We start from the raw sequence: 16,021 nt of genomic DNA on the forward strand, positions 1-16,021 counted from the left end.
CTAACTAGCATCAAGTAGTGATAGATGAGAGTGCTAATAAACATTGAACATTGTAACATCTAATTCAAGAACTGCAACCTCAAAATGAGAACTCTAAGGGAATCTTTCAAAGATTTACTGATTTTAATGTGAAATTTATATATTTTTTTAAAAGATGGCCATTTTGCATAATGTCTTTTGACAAAAGACATAAAAACCATCTTTTTTTGAAAAAATTTTGACAACGGTATTTCAGAAAACAGGCATGAAAAACTTTACTTAGAATACAAAATCCATATAAAATACAATAATGTCTCAAAACCATTACAATATGGACCTATGCATCCAATGCAAATAAAAGGGCCATGGCATGACATATTTCAAAAGTCTAACATGCTAGAAATTACATTGCTTCACAAATATACATGCCATTGATTCTACAAAGAGTAGTACTCATCCTTCGATACCTTCAAATGCACTAGAGCTAAAGCTTTGTGGGGTAAAAGTTGTAAGAGCCTTCCTCCTCCAAACTATCCACTAGAACATTCTCTGAGTTGACCTAGCCAAGTTGAGATGCCACCCTCTTTCTTGCATGGCGTGTCTTGGCATTAACTTGTGCACTGCATCCAATTAATGTCTTTGGGATCTTTCGAGATAATAATATGTATTGTCACCTTTGGCAATCGCCCTGCTTGTCTCAATTGAAATACATATACCAAAATATCTAACCCAATTGCTCATTCAATGATATCATCTACCAAGCTCTACCTTGCTTGCTTTATGCAACCAAGCTATATGCTTGGTCAATGATATCATTGACCGAGTGAGCCAAAACCTTTGAAAGCTCTAAATTATTTGAGAAACTTTTTGTAGATACATATTTTGGTACTTTTGACATCAGAAATGAACTTGAAAGGCCCAAAAACCCTAAAAACAATTGCAAACATGGGTACCTTCTGATGACTTTTTAAAAAAGCCCAGAGGGAAAAGCATGCGCCCACGTGCTAGGTCGATGATATCATCGACCTGGTGCACGTTTGGTCGATGATATCATCGACCAAGCATACCAGGTCGATGATATCATCGACCAAGAGTCGGGTGCATGCTTTCCCATTTGGGATTCTCTAGATTCGTCGGAAGGTATCCATGTTTACAGCTGTTTTCAGGGTTTTGGGGCCTTCTAAGATCATTTGTAATGTCAAAGATAAAAATACAAAGTCCACATGAAGGAAAAATCTTTAAGACTTTGAGAATATAGAAAATTAGAAGATATTTTGCGATATAGTGGAGGCCCTTTTTAATTTATAGGCATGATGTTTGAAAAATGTATGTATTCTTTTAGTTTTTGACTACAAAAAATATAGCTTTTTTAAAAAAAGTTATAATTTTAATGAATTTTTGAGGGAATCTTAAAACTGGTACCAATGTTATGTACTTGAAATAGATGTTACACTATTATTACACTTGTGCTAACAAGGATGGAAGGTGCTAACAAGCATTGTAAGTGCTAGCAACCACAAGCAGTGCTGGCAAGAAATATAAGTGCTAACTAGCTTATGGCAATGGTAGATGAGACTGCTAATAAGCATTGCAAGTGCTAACAAGGATTGGAGGTGCTAACAAGCATGGTGCTAGCAACCTCATGGGATGCTAGCAAGAATGGCATGTGCTAACATGCACAAACATTTCTTGCCAGCACATGCAATTCTTGTTAGCACATGCCTGCTATTGCATGTGCTAACAAGCACTTGCAATTACAAGCATTGCATGTGCTAACTAGCATCTAGCAGTGGTAGATGAAAGTGCTAATAAGCATTGCAAGTGATAAAAAGGATTGTAGGTGCTAACAAGCAGTGTAGGTGCTAGCATCTGCACATGTTTGCTGTGAGATGAGAGTGCTAATTGCAAGTGCTGGCCAAGATTTGTAGTGCTAATAAGCATTGCAGGTTCTAGCAAGCATTGTATGTGCCTATGACATTGGTAGAAGAGAGTGCTAATCAAAATATGACAATTATAACTAGCATATGGCATCGATCAAAGGTGAGAGGAAACCATCCCATGATTTCGGTTAATAGCACATGACAGTGGAAATCAATATATAATATTGTAACTATCATGTCAATGGTAAGTTGTAGAGTAGGCACTATCAATCATGCACTTTAGTAGGGTAGTACCTGAGGCTTCTTGAGAAGGTGCACCAGGTGCTTGATGTAAATATTTTTGCCAGCTCTTTCTCGGCACAAGTCCTTGTTGGGAAAAACAAGTGTCTCGGCCTCCCAAAATTACTATACAAGTTCGGGCTAGTGCAGTGTTGCTTCCAACATGCAGCCAATGAGAATAGTCCATTACCATCATCAGCCCGTGCATAGACTCTAGATCTTGCCTCATACAAGCTACGCCTAGGAACTTGAAGTAATTGTGAGACCTTTACCAGGGGAATGTAATGATTGGAGTTCATCAGCATAGTCAATGCACTTTTCTTCAAAAACAACTCATCTTTGGAAGCTGGTTGCTTTACAATGGCCAGTTCAGCCCTAAGTTCTGCACCCATGCCAGCCTTCATGCTATCAAAAATTTTCACAGTTTTGTTAACAATCCTCCACTTCACCAAGTCATCAATTCCATGTATAGTAACCTTCTCCTACGTTTGTCTCTTGTGCACTGCTCTCTTTTCTTTCCAGCTTCATAATCCTTTATGACATTGTCATGTACTATTGGTTCAATGGATCCTCCCATGTTGCTTGCATTGGCTCATCTTGTTGATAGCTCAAATGTAACCCAAAACCTACAATTCAGTGCAGGCTAGAACTAAGCAATGCTCTGAACGATGAACAATATAAACAAAGAAACCATACAACTTTCTGCATCAGCTCCATAATGCGAAGTCTAAAAAGAAAACAAGTGGAAGCATCAAGATCTGGTGACTGTGGTGAGCATACTTACCAAAGCTTCAAGAAAGCTTGATTACAAGGACATCTGACAAGATTGTGGTAGCCCCTTCAATGTAGTCTGAAACAATATGTGTCGTTGGAGAGAGACTCAAGAGTCCACACAAGAGTATACTCCGTCTCAACAAGGATTCTTGGTGATGGAGCAAGCAAGAGGAAGCATGTGCTTGAGTGTGAATGTGTGTGACAGAGAGGCAATCCAGGCGTTGCAATGTCGCCTGCAACAGCAGCAAAGTGAGTGAGAGGGAGGACAACAATTCCTGGTAATGGAACAAGCAGGAGGAAGATTGCACCTGTGTTAGGGAGAGAGCTTGTGATGGACTAGGTAGGATGAAGCTTGCACCTTTGTGCATGAGAGAGAGAGAGAGAGAGAGAGAGAGGTAAAAGAGCGAGGGCTGTGTTGCAATTCAAATTCAAAAGAGAGAGACACTCCACGTATGGGCTAAGTGTAACTACCAATTAACATTATGCTCACTTACAAACAATTTAGCCGAAATATGCTATTCAATCGTGCTTCTGACATGCTTTTTTGAGCGGGTTAAGGTGCTTCCACTGAGCTGCCTTCTCCTGGCAAAGTTTAGTTTTTGCTATGGAAAATCATTCACAGGTGGCTTCCAGCTCGTGGCAAGTTACTAAGTGGCTTCAAGTCGACCCTGTTTGTGGGTTATGTGGTGGGGCTGTTGACTAGGTATTACATGAGGGCCCTCTAGTTAGAGAGGTTTAGAGATGTTTAGAGCGGGCAATTAGAAGGGTAGGATTGAAGGGTACATTTTCTATCTAGAATGATTGGAGGTTGGCACTCATTAGAGATGCTCAGAAGTTGCCTTCAACGTTGGCATCATGCTGGAGCTTTCTCAAAGCGGGAGTCTGTTGGCAATTTGGATGTCTGCAATTCTGTGGCGTTTAGATCATCTGTGTCCTCAAGGCTTATTGAGATGCAAAGGATGCTTAAGTCTATTTTGTGTGATATGGGTAATTTACTGATGAGGAAAGACTCCCTTTTGGGGGTAGTCGTCTTGAGGTACACAGGTCAATTTGAGTTAGGTAGCATGGACTACATGCGGTTTGCCCTTCAATAGTAGCCAAATTTTTGTACTTGGTCGTTTGTTTTTGGGACCAACCATCTCGGTTAATACAACCTCAGCCTAGCTTTTGGCTTTATTTAAATTTAAAAAAAAAAACTATGGAAGCAAGGAGGAATATAACTAGATTAGAGTCTTTTTGTAGGGATGCACATTTTTGTTAGCATTGCCTCCTTAGAGGTAGTGTTATAGTGGAGGATTGAAACTCCTTCAGTGAATTTCCACATGTAATTTTGAAAAAATTACTTAAGTTGTGTGTTTCAATTTGCCATCTATGGAGAACATCCTACAAAACTTGTCTTTTAATAGCCTATTGCTCTTTAAAAATTTGTTTGCTTTCTCTTTTGCATTTGAAAGCGCTACTATACGAGGCGACATTGTCCACATTGTGCACATGTGCTCTCTTGTTAACTACCCTATCGACTTGTATGCTTTAAATCTAGCAGAAATAAACCCTTAGCACGCTTTTACTATGAAAATTTATGTAATTGCCGTTCATCATCAAGTCATGTCAAAGCTACGGCGATGCTTATGAGCGTTTTGGATGATTATGAGCTAACATGCTAAACTCTAGACATTCCAAAATGACAACTTCCATGTGGAACACTAAGATGGGTGGGAAAGAGAGTGATTAGAATTCAAACTTTGACTGAATGAAAATGTGAAACATGTATTTAGATAGATAAAATCTTGTGCAATGCTTTCTTTAATATGAACTAATCTTTTGTTCCGTAATGATTCCAATTAGATTGGTGGCCAATAGATTGATGGGTTGGGATAATCAAAGAACATTTGGTTGTTGTGCAATCGTTAGAGATGTTTGATTTTAGCTCAACTATAGATGTCTGATTTTGTTAGGTGTTTTGTTGCTTAAGTTGAGCTAAAATCATTACCAGTTGAGCTAAAATTCAGACATTACCTTTTGAGCTACTGTTTGGATATCCAAGAAAATTAAGAATGCGAGCAAAGGCATCACTCAGCACTCAGCAAATTCTCTAAAACAAAATCGCATCGTAACTGCAAACACAACATCACATCACATCCCCTCTAGATTGGATCCGTTTTGAGTTTCAGTTAATTATCAAGCAACAAAGGCCCCGTTGCTGTGAGCAAGCAACCACAGAAATTTCGAGCTACTACTCAAGAAACTGATCGCAGCTCCAGCAGTCACGGCCACAGAAATTTCGAGCTACTACTCAAGAAACTGATTGCAGCACCAGAATCTGATCATCAAGCTCGTAAGAAAAGAGAGGGAATTGATCATCAGTTGTACAACTCGAGAGATATGGAGGAAATAAACAATCCGGCAATGCGATTTGTCGACATTGCTGAATGACGAATCGCAAGAATTTGTTTCAGTTTCAATCGCCAGAAAAGACAGGGAATTTCAGTTGTACGTCAACTCAAGAGATGAGGAAAGAAAGAATCCGGCAATGCGATTTGTCGACATTGCAGGCTGCATACTACTGGACTTTACAGAATGAATGACGAATTGCAAGATTCTGCAAGCGCCAGAAAAGAGAGGGAATTTCAGTTGTACAACTCAAGAGATGAGGAAAGAAAAGAGTACAACTCAAGAGATGAGGAAAGAAAGAATCCGGCAATGCAATTTGTCGACATAGCGGGCTGCGTACTACTCCAAGTTACAGAATGAATGACGAATTGCAAGAATTTGATTCAGTTTCAACCCGAATGAGATTTTCTCCGACGATCGACGGCATGTTCTCTGTCGATCTTTTCCAATTCTGCCTTGTTCTTTTCCATGGATCGGATCACTTCGTTGATCTTGCGGAGCACGGCTTTCAGTTCGTCCACTTCGGAGTACATCTTCTTCGCCGGAGGAGATCCCATATTCTTCTGCCAAGCTTTCGGCGAGCGATGAATTATTCGCCTAATACATGCTTTGCGCAAGCTACCAATCCATGAGAGGATTCCGTTGGAATTAAGCGTGCAATCGCTCTCGATTCTGCTGTGTTTCCTTATACGCCTGAATTGCAAAGGTTTCTCCCCATGATCGCATCCTTGCGCATAATTTTCTTCCATGTCCCTTGTCGTGAGCGTGACTACAACATGCTCATGCTCAACCACCGGGTTTGCTCTGAATTCCTCTTCGACAATTGCTTCGCTTCGGATATCGGACGGACTGAGTAAAGGAGTGCCGATCGTGATCGACTCACAATTTTGTGTCCACAGATCACAAGAAATCTCCTCCACCTTCACATCACCCTGCGATCACATTTAAATCAACGTACGACGGACTGCAAATTTCGAACCATCATATCCTTTCGTCAAATTTGATTTGGAATGATCATCAGTCGACTCACCAAATCCGCGATCTGGCATTGTTGGAAGAAAGGGCTTGCACAGGCAGACGTCATTGGTTTTCTAATTTCACCGGGTTGACACCGAGGCTGTCCAAAAACAGGAAACGTGCTTCCGTTGCGGTGAGAATTCTTCGAGAATTGTTCGACCGAAGAACTGTTATTCCGTGGCCTTTGCTCTAGTCCGGTGTAGGATTGCCGTTGGTTGACGCTGCAATCATCGTCTGTCGAAAGAATTGTATTGTTTATCTCGTCCAAGAGCTCGTTCTCAAGACTGGTAAGCGGCTTAAGCACGGCGTTCATGATTCTGATCTCCTCTTGCAAGTCTGCCACATCCGTGCAGGCGTCTCCGCACCGCCCCTGTTCATCTCAAACTGTTTAGCATCTGAAAGCGGACTGATAATGTTAAAAAAAACGAAGCGAACTTATTACAGTTTCGTTAAGTTACAGAATTCGTGAGGACTGATAACAAATTAGAGTCGATACGTCGAGAGATTTTGACGTTGTTCGTGCCGAAGGACTCGACTGTTGGTTTTCTTTTTCATCCTTAAACGCGGTGGGTCGATTGTGCGAGAAGTCTTCGAAGGAAGTGAATGTATTCAGCTCCTTTCCCGAGTCTGTGACAGAAATCACCGTTATTATGGGTTTGAGATTGCGCCGGTGATTCGTTTCCCCTTTGATAGGAGGCAACCGCTGGTAGCCGGATTTGTCCAACTGGTAAACTGTGGCATGAAATTCGTCGAATGTATTCTCGTCCAAAGCTGTAAGGGGCTTCAGAATAGAGTTCATGCATCGGACATCCTCTGCAATGTTCTCCATCGCGGCTGCAGTATCAGCGAGCCGTTCAGGCTACACAGGAAACAGATGTAAATGGAATGAATTAGACCAAGAACGTCGGTAGAGAGCAGCGGGATTCAAGAAACACTGATGATGGAAAGGGAAAATTTGTACGAGGAAGGGGAATAGAGTTATGGGGTGAGTGTCGGGGTGCGAGAAAGGAAAGTAGAAGGCAAATTGTTACGGCGAAGAGGATAAGCAGGGAAATTTGGAAGACATACGTTGTGCGGACGGAGGCAGGAGGATGGTTTGGGGGAAGGAGGAGGTGTTGATCTGCCGGAAGAAGCCATGAAATTAGCTGAGGGAGAAAAAAAAAGAAGAGATGAAGCAGAAAACGATCGAATTTTTCTTTTAAGCGTCGCAATTTGATCGATGGAGGCTTCTTTTAAGCGTCGGAATTTGAATTTTGCATTCGTCATCGTTTGCTCTCCTGCTGTTGGCATTTCGTCGGATGTAATCCGGCAGTATTTCGTCGGATGGAGGCTTCGATCATTTAAGCGTCGGAATTTGAATTTTGCATTCGTCATCGTTTGATCTCCTGCTGTATTTCATCAGATCATTGGCATTTCGTCGGATGTAATCCGGCTGTAGTCCGTCAGTCGATCATCTCCGGCATTTGATCGGATTTGAGCTCCTCCTTCCGGCATCCGATCATTGGCATTCTGTCGATTTCAGCTCTGCATCTCTTGAGCTCCTGCTGTATTTCATCGGATTTCTGCTCCTCATCTCTACATTTCGTGCTGTCTATTTCATCGGATTGCTGCTCCTCATCTCTTCATTTCCTGCTGTAATTTTCATCGGATTGCTGCTCCTCATCTTCGATCATTGGCATTTCATCCGATTTGAGCTCCACATTTGTGAATCTCCCGTTGTATTTCATCGGATTTCTGCTATTTCTCATCGGTTCTGCTCTCCGATTCGAGCTCCTCTTCACCATGACCGATCCGCTCCCCTCTCCCTCCTCCACCTTTCGTCGCCATTCCTACTCCTACCACCCCCTCCCCCCTCCCATCGATCTCAACCCTTCCTGGTCTCACCTCAAACGCTTCTCCCTCCAACCCCCCCCTCCCCGTTCACACTCCCGCCCCTCCGCCTTCCGTGATCGCCCTCAATCCTTCAAACGGATTTCTGCGCACAGACTCGCGCAGAATGGCCGCAAGACCGAGGTTACTAACCCTAAGGATCGCACATTGAAGGTCAGCTCAGATGCTGTTGGATTGGGTTGCTGGGCCTCCGCTACGCAGTCCAAAGAGCAAGCTCAAACAAAGATCGATAGTAGCGAAGCTCATGAGCATACGCACAAGGAGCAGCTGCCTCCGTTCCTCTCACAGGTATGCCACGCCAGGTCAATTGTGTAATCGCATCCTGTTTTGTTCGCTGCATGGCATGAAATCGTGTCCGCCATAGCATTTGTGGCAAGCTCCTTATTACATAACCTTTCTGCGATGCAGGCAGAGAGGGGCAGCTCGAGTCCAAGCTCCCATGGGTCCGAATTCAGAGGTCCGAACAAGGATCGCCCTACCGCCATTGCGCACTCGTCTACGGAATCAGGTTCTTCGAAAAGTTCTGGTGCCTGGCAAGGCCGTCCTCGTATTGAGGGACTCTCATCTTCGGCCAAGTGCAAGGAGGCGTTACCAGACAATTCAAGAAGGTCACTCTGCGGCTCCTCAAAGGACGTTCGCCTTCTCGTAGTGTCACCACATGCTCAAACTGTTGCACAGCCCCGATGCTCAGCAACCTCAGGACGAAACGATCAACAAGGCAGACTCATCAGCATTGCGGATGTTTCTCCTAGCTCTGGCAGTTCTTCACCTGCGGCGCATACAACGGAGTCAGAAGATTGGAAGAAGCCCGAAAAGGTCTCCAATCAGATATCGACCCAGCAAGGACTCAAAGAGCTGCAGAACGGCCTCGATAGCTTGTCAAGACGATTGAAGCGTATTCAATTGCAAGAAAATATCAATTCACCAGCGACCTTGAAGGCTCGTCACGATCACGCGGGCAAAAACAGACCAGCTCGACGGGAGCTGAATTCTGTTCCTGCTCACAAGGAGTTGTGCCGGGAAAGGGACCCAATCAAATTCGAAGGAAGAGCCTTCAAACGAGCGTCGGCCAGCACAAACCCGTCTGCTGACAGTATGCACCGTCGAATGCGATCACTCAGAACAGCATCGAAGCGCAGGCGGGATGACTTCCTCGACGACAAATTGGGATCAGAGAGTCGCAGCTCCACTGTGGGTACGGTTAATTCTTCGACATTGGATGACCTTCCGGACCTACAGGTGCATCAAGGGTCCAAGGTCGACAACAATCCAAAGGAGACGTCTACTCGACAATCTCGTGGGGATGCTGGAGACAATCGGGATGTCTTGCGTTCTGACAGTCTTGAGCTGGAGGCTCTCAACGATCGGCACTCATCAGGTCGGCGCACCGATGCTGATATTTGCCCACCTTGGACTGAACGTCGCAATTGCTCCGGGGAAGATCAGAATGAGCTTAACGACAGCGACTCAATTCAATTGGAAATAGTTGCGAATTCTAAGAGCAGCCAAGTTCTGGATAGGACGCCGTGTCGGCAGCCCACAAATCCTCCGCGAGGTCAGCAAAATTCCCAAACATCAGTAACTAATAAGGTCCAACGTGACGGTGAGGTTATCGATGCGATTGACGTAGCGCTGAGCCCATGTTTATCAATGCGGCTTGATGGGTCCGAAGTATGTTCATCTGCCCCTTCCCTGGAGCTCGACTGTTCCTATGCAATGTCGTCTGGCAACGCAGGTAAAGAAGACTCTACTTGTGAAGAACTTTCTGAATGTGGTTATTCTATTCATCAGATTCAAAAGAAAGGCACATCAGCGCTGCCCTTACCTGAATACCCACTTCAAGAGCAGAAGGGGAGATGCACAGAGTCTACCCAGATGTTGCAATCAAGACAGAGTGCGAGGCAACTCCCTAACACTTCTTGTTCTTCTATGGATCCTCGTACTGGTGCCAGTGTTAGATGCTCTTCTTCAGTTGCAGACGCCCATCAGAGCGATAGGCTTCAACACCATAGCACCTGCTGTGATTCACACAAGAAGGCTGCCCTTACCGGCAATGAGAGAAGACTTGGGAATCGAATGTTAAGTCCAATGTCATATGCAGTCATGCAGATGCCGGCTTCAGAGTCCTTGTTCCATGAAACAGTCAGACTTGCAAGGGCATTCCTTCGCTTGTTCTGCAACTCTGTGATTGAAGTAGGCGAGGCCATAATCTTTAAGGAATACCCGGAGTGCCAGCACGATCAGATCGTTACGGCACAGGTTGTACGTATTGCATGTCTACCCAATGCTCAGTTTGCCCGCCAACAGCACAATAAGTTTGGAGTTCAGGCCTTCATCAACCAGCTACTATACGACAAATTTGAGGACTGCTCATATGGTTTGCCTGTTGATGAATCCTTTCCTTACAGAAAATCCTGCTGGCACGTTTACCAGAATTATTTTCAACGCTTGGCCAACGTTGATGCAGCAGATGCAATCGACAGAAGAAGTGATTTTTATGATAGAAAATTCCACCGTTTCTGTTCTGCAAAACTCCAGGTCTTGCAGGAGAAGATCTCCTGGTTAGGAAATTGGCCGGAGCTTCTGCTACAAGCTTTCTTGGATGCTATGAAATACGTCTGGCAGGCGCATCTCCTTGCCATGGCATCGTTGGAAACAGTAAGCATCTTCCGAGTGCATGAATGGTCAGAATTCAATCTCTCTGAGATGGAGGTCGCTGAGGCCTCTTCACCTGGCTATGATCATAAGGAGTTTACTACCCAAGTACAGTTCATGCTGAATCCAGGATTTAAATTGAAAGGCAGTGTCATCAGAAGTGAAGTATACCTGATGCCCAGGAGTGAAATTGGTAGAGAATAGCCTGTAGATGTTTCCTCGGTCCAAGCATGATGGTGGCTCCTGCACCAAAGCTAGTTTAGCTGTTTAATGTGTGTTTGAAGAAAGTGGCACATTAATTACTGTTAGCATTGAAGGTTTTGTCCACTTTTAAGGGACAGTCATCTGAAGGGGGGAGTTTATTCTCCTTTCGTTGCTGTGCTTTCAAAAGTTATTTAGCCATTTGAAGATGGGTGTTCATTTCTGTCCATGTTAAACAGTCAGCAGTCTTTGTTTGTGGCTGTTGGCTCGAAGGTTTTGTCTATTTTTAAGTCACTTTTAAGGGGCAGTCATCTGAAGGTGCAGTTTATTCTCCTCCTTTAGATGCTGTGCTTTGAAATCTTATTTTAATCAGTTGAAGATGGGTGTTCACTTCTTTGATTTGTGGCGTGGACTTCATGAGTGCACTCTATTCAAAGCACTTGTTGAGAAACAGAAGGAAATAAAAAAGGTAGGCTTTTTTCTTTTTCCCGGGCAGTCACATTCGCACCCTGTGATTTGAACACAACGGTTTCCCATGGGCAGACTTACATTCAAAACATTCTCAAAGTTTTCATGGCCATAAACAAACCCTAGCTGCTCCATGACGAGTGCATTCTGAATGCTGGGAAAGGACCATGCTTAAGAAAGAAAGGAAGCAACAACTATGGTGTCTGTATTATGACATGGCATATGACTAAATAAGCTGGGATTTCCTGTGCAATTTGCTCCATGGAATAGATGAGGTTTGCCAAACTCTTTCGGAGGTGAAAGTTCTCTTTTTTGCAATGATGTAGCAGCTGTGTGCCTCACTTGAGAAGGAGCGGGGAACCCGTGGGAAATAATTTTAACCATCCAAAGGCCTGTGAGGAATGGGCTGTCCTGACCCTACTTTTCTTTGCATTTGCAGTTCAGATTCTACTTAATGCACCCAAGTGGTACAAGCTGAGGGGTTGACGAGGGGGTGTTGCTACCCTTCAGTCGGCAGTTAAGGTTGCAGGTGTTCGACCATAACAGCAATGCCTTCTAGGTGGTGATGGCAAGCCATCTGCAGTACGTTGATCATTCACCTGTAAATTCTGTTGCATGCTCTGCTTAAATTTATTATTTGGTACTGTTGTGTATCTGGTTTGGTGTGATGTCTGTATGGTTGTCATGAGAGGAGGCCAAATTGTCTGTATCTGCCTGTCTGCTCTTGTTGCTTTGTTTTGCTAGTCATGTCTTTGTGGTGGTTTCTTTTCTTGTGTCTTGCTGCTTTGTTGTGAGCCTCTGTCCCTTATGTGTGTATGTTTTCCCCCTCTTTCCTTGCTTTTTTACCATAGGCAACCTAGTGAAGAGCTTGCTACAGTTGGGCTCATCATGACATCATGTGGCATGATTTGAATTGTAGATTAGGATGCAATCCATTTACACACGTCAAGGCTTTTTGCTTTTTTATTTTGCTAGTTTATGACTTTTGCTAGTTTATGACTTTCTGCCTCCGATGTAGTCTTTGACCATTTTCATTTCTTATTTTCCTTTCTATATTCCTTCCCTCACATAATTTACTTGGGAGCTCCCTATCCTCATACCTTGTTCTTGACCTTGCCTTCCTCCTGGTGGCTCATCTTGGGTCTAGTCTCAATTGTTGTAACGTTTGTCTTCCAGAAAGAGAGCCTACACATTTTGGTACTTGCTTAAGGGGGTATGCCGAGGTTCCCTTAGTGCACTTGTGCTTAATAATTCGTTTGGTGGTTTTAGTTATTTCTTCTATTTGATGGGTGCTAGGGACTTGCCTACATGGGGGGTCTCTATTTGTCTAAGCCTTCACCTTTTGGTTGGTTTTCTTTTTTAGTTTTGTTTGCAGTTTTTGCTACTGTCAGTAGTTTTGGATGTCTACTACGTCATTGCTACTTTCATGGCATTTTGTCAGTAGTTTTGGCTATCTACTTTTTTGTTTTAGGGTTCTCTCCAAGTTTTGCTTGTGTGTTTGTAGGCTCTAATGGTTTGGTAGGTTCTAGGGATAATGGCCATCTACTGTGTTGTTTTAGGGTTCTCTCCTCCTTGTTTTGCTTTTGTGTTTGTAGGCTCTAACGTCTTTCCTAGGATTTTTATTTATTCAGCTTGTTTGCATCTTTCACTCTTCTTGTCTTTTTGTTTCATCTCTCCTTGATGGTAGTCTGGTTTTGCACAATAGCTCTTTGGTGTAATCATAGTTTGGTGGTGTGAGGTCAGTGGTCATTGGATACGTGGATCTTCTTGCTTTAGGCGTGTTGGTCATTTTCTTTCTTATATTCTTTATTATCAAGTCATAGGCGAATCAATGGGTCTCTTTTTCTTTTGGTTTAGACATGTCTTCTTTCCTGTCTTCTTCAATTGTTATTTGAGTTCTTTGAGTTCTGGACTCGTTGTTGCTGTTGTGTGACAACTGGGCTGCTTGATTGAAGACTTGGTTGGGCTCTTTCATGGCTCATTGCATTCTATTTTGTTTCTCCTCTCTGTTTGCTTGTTATGTTTGTTGCACTTCTTGTGATTGTGTTGCTTTTTGTGTGATTAGTGAAGTGATTGCCGTGTAATGGCATCCATCACTGTTGACTCTGTCCATGAATTCTCTTTGAGTAGGTCTTAGTATATTTAGTTCTCATGAAGCTAGTCACGGTGCTAGCTAGCCTTTTAGTTTTGTTGAGTTCGCTTACTTATTTTCTTTCTAGCCTGTGATCCCTCCTGCTCTTTCCTACAGTTGCTTCCTTCAAAAGGCAAGTTTCCTAGAGCTCTTCATTGTGTTCTCTTTGTTTGTCCAACTGTAGTAGCTTGAGTGGCTAGTAGCTGTCTTCTTTCTTCTTTAGCCATCTGTTGTTTCTGTCAGGTTTTGTATCTTAGGTTTGTTGTCTCGTGGTCCTTTTGGCTCACCAAGGTTTAGTCATTTCAAAGAGAAGATCTTTGCTTGTCATATGTTAAATAGTCGAGGGGGTCAATCTATTGCTATCCTAAGAAGGGTTGAAGGCTCGTGTCGCTATATGCTCATGACGTCTTTGTTTATTGATATCAGGGGATTTGCCATTTATGGATCCGACATTAAGGGATAGCATCTTGGGGGTTCATGCTCATTGTTTGGCATGATAATTTAATATGTGTGACTGGTTGCAGAAGGTGCATTGTATAGGGGTCTGAATCTGTGTAGATATAAATCTTGGTGAAGGAATCGTCAATCTAGAGGTTTTGACCTTGTAAACCTGTATGCTTTCTATAGAAGGACCTTCCTCTAATAAGGTAACATATTCTTTGAGCTGAACAATATATAGAGAGCTAAATGGAAATAGGTCATCATATAGATTTGCACACTTGACACTACTCATAGGTTGCCAATGGTAAAACTGGCTTTGCATATCCTCCACTTTTATGGTTTTTTAGTTCCTTGCTAAAGATGAGTTCATTATGACTGAACTTTGATCCAAAAAGTTGTCAAATATAGCACCCAGAGATGTCTCCCCTTGAAATTGCTTGCTGTTCAACATTGCCTCCTTGATGAAGTGCGGTTCACACCAAAGTTCAATAGTTTGAGATGTGTGTGTGTGTGTGTGCGCACATGCACGCAAACGTGGTAGTTTGATCTCTCTCTCTCTCTCTCTCTCTCTCTCTCTCTCTGTTTGTGTGTGTGTGCGCAAACGTGGTTAGTTTGGCTTCTGACACCATGTCTTTTTACTTATTTGAAAATTACGAGATAAACTTGTCATGGCTAATGTTGGTGTCTTGATTCTATGTACAACTGATGAAATAGGTATGGAACTTAAATATATTCTTAGCATTCAAGGTTGGTATAATTGTATAAGTTACACAAACTGCATACTCAAGGTCTTGCAATAACCTACAATTTTTCTTCCATTTGAAAACTCCAAAGCTCCATCTCTCGTTGCTATGTGTATGTTACATGATCCATGCTATTTTTGTAACATGGTATTAGAGCCATTGTGATCTTAGTTTCCCTCACTGCATCCATTTGACAGTCGTTGTCCGTGGAGACTTTATCCCCTCTTTATCCATATCTTTGTGGAGCTTCCTTTTGTCTATTGCACTACAATCCTCACACACACAGTAAGCTGTTTCTGAGCTTGACAGTGTTTGCAACTATCCCAGGATTTATTGAATTGCATTCAAGCATTACATTGCTTGACATTATGTGTTGTTTGCCTCTCCTTTAGCATTGTTGAAGTGGCATCCTTTTGATGCTGCAAGCACAGTAGCAGTAGCTCAATCCTCTCAAAATCAAGTCATTTTTATAGGAGCTCTAGAAATACTCCCAAGGTCCTGTTCTTACTCCCCATATGTGTTGTTGAGCTGGTTATATGTTCCCATTATCCTCAATGAATAAAATCTATTTTCTCAACATTAAAATAAGACATTGTTCAAGCCCAGTTAGTTTGGTAGAAACTTCATCTCAAGAACAGGTCCAACAGCTCCAAAACTATGTATTACAGGTAAAAAGGCTATCATTGTCGCGCTTCATTTTTGGCTACGAAGGTGTTTGAATATGCTACAACTTAAGCTCTTATTATAGCTCATGTAGCTGTGCTATTATTCGCATTGTTGTGCCATTGTCTTGGAGGCACATGCTCTTCTTCTATAGCAAAGAACAAAGCATTGCAAGAGCTGGCAGCAACAAAGTGAGCAGCAGAACTGCTTTTATAGCAAAGAGCAAAGCATTTCCTCTCATCAAGCTCTAAATTTTTTTTGCTAGCCTTCCATGGAGATGGAAGTTAATTTGGGAGGAATCCATTGAAGCTACATTGCCATCTACAGTGGCTGTAATTGTTGCAAGAATTACTACCTTGCAATATTTTGGAAGGTCACCAACATCGTGTGGAAGCACCATAGAGATTAGGTGTAAATCCTAGATCATTGTTCATCATATTGGAGAGCTAATACACCCTTTAGAGCTAGCAGGGTGACAAAATGCGAATGCCTTAGGATCTATGGAGTGC

The 16,021-nt window shown here is 42.8% G+C and overlaps 2 protein-coding genes across 2 annotated transcripts; one reads left to right on the plus strand and one right to left on the minus strand.

The window, feature by feature from the left end:
• Positions 1-5,613: 5,613 nt before the first annotated feature.
• On the minus strand, positions 5,614-7,457 carry LOC147890617 (uncharacterized). The gene is made up of 4 exons (XM_087390327.1): positions 7,389-7,457; positions 6,817-7,179; positions 6,334-6,690; positions 5,614-6,235 (listed from the first exon to the last, which is right to left on the minus strand). Exons 1-4 carry the CDS (start codon positions 7,455-7,457, stop codon positions 5,693-5,695), a joined length of 1,332 nt encoding a protein of 443 aa, XP_087246453.1. The 3' UTR covers positions 5,614-5,692.
• An 82-nt stretch (positions 7,458-7,539) lies between these two features.
• Positions 7,540-11,071, plus strand: LOC147890618 (uncharacterized). Its single transcript, XM_087390328.1, has 3 exons — positions 7,540-7,631; positions 8,306-8,498; positions 8,619-11,071. Exons 1-3 carry the CDS (start codon positions 7,540-7,542, stop codon positions 11,067-11,069), a joined length of 2,736 nt encoding a protein of 911 aa, XP_087246454.1. The 3' UTR covers positions 11,070-11,071.
• The last annotated feature ends 4,950 nt before the right edge of the window (positions 11,072-16,021 follow it).

This window comes from Dipteris shenzhenensis, chromosome 19 (genome assembly GCF_047967505.1).
Source record: "Dipteris shenzhenensis isolate YYH24624 ecotype China chromosome 19, Dip_SZ_1.0, whole genome shotgun sequence".
NCBI classification, from domain to species: Eukaryota; Viridiplantae; Streptophyta; class Polypodiopsida; order Gleicheniales; family Dipteridaceae; genus Dipteris; species Dipteris shenzhenensis.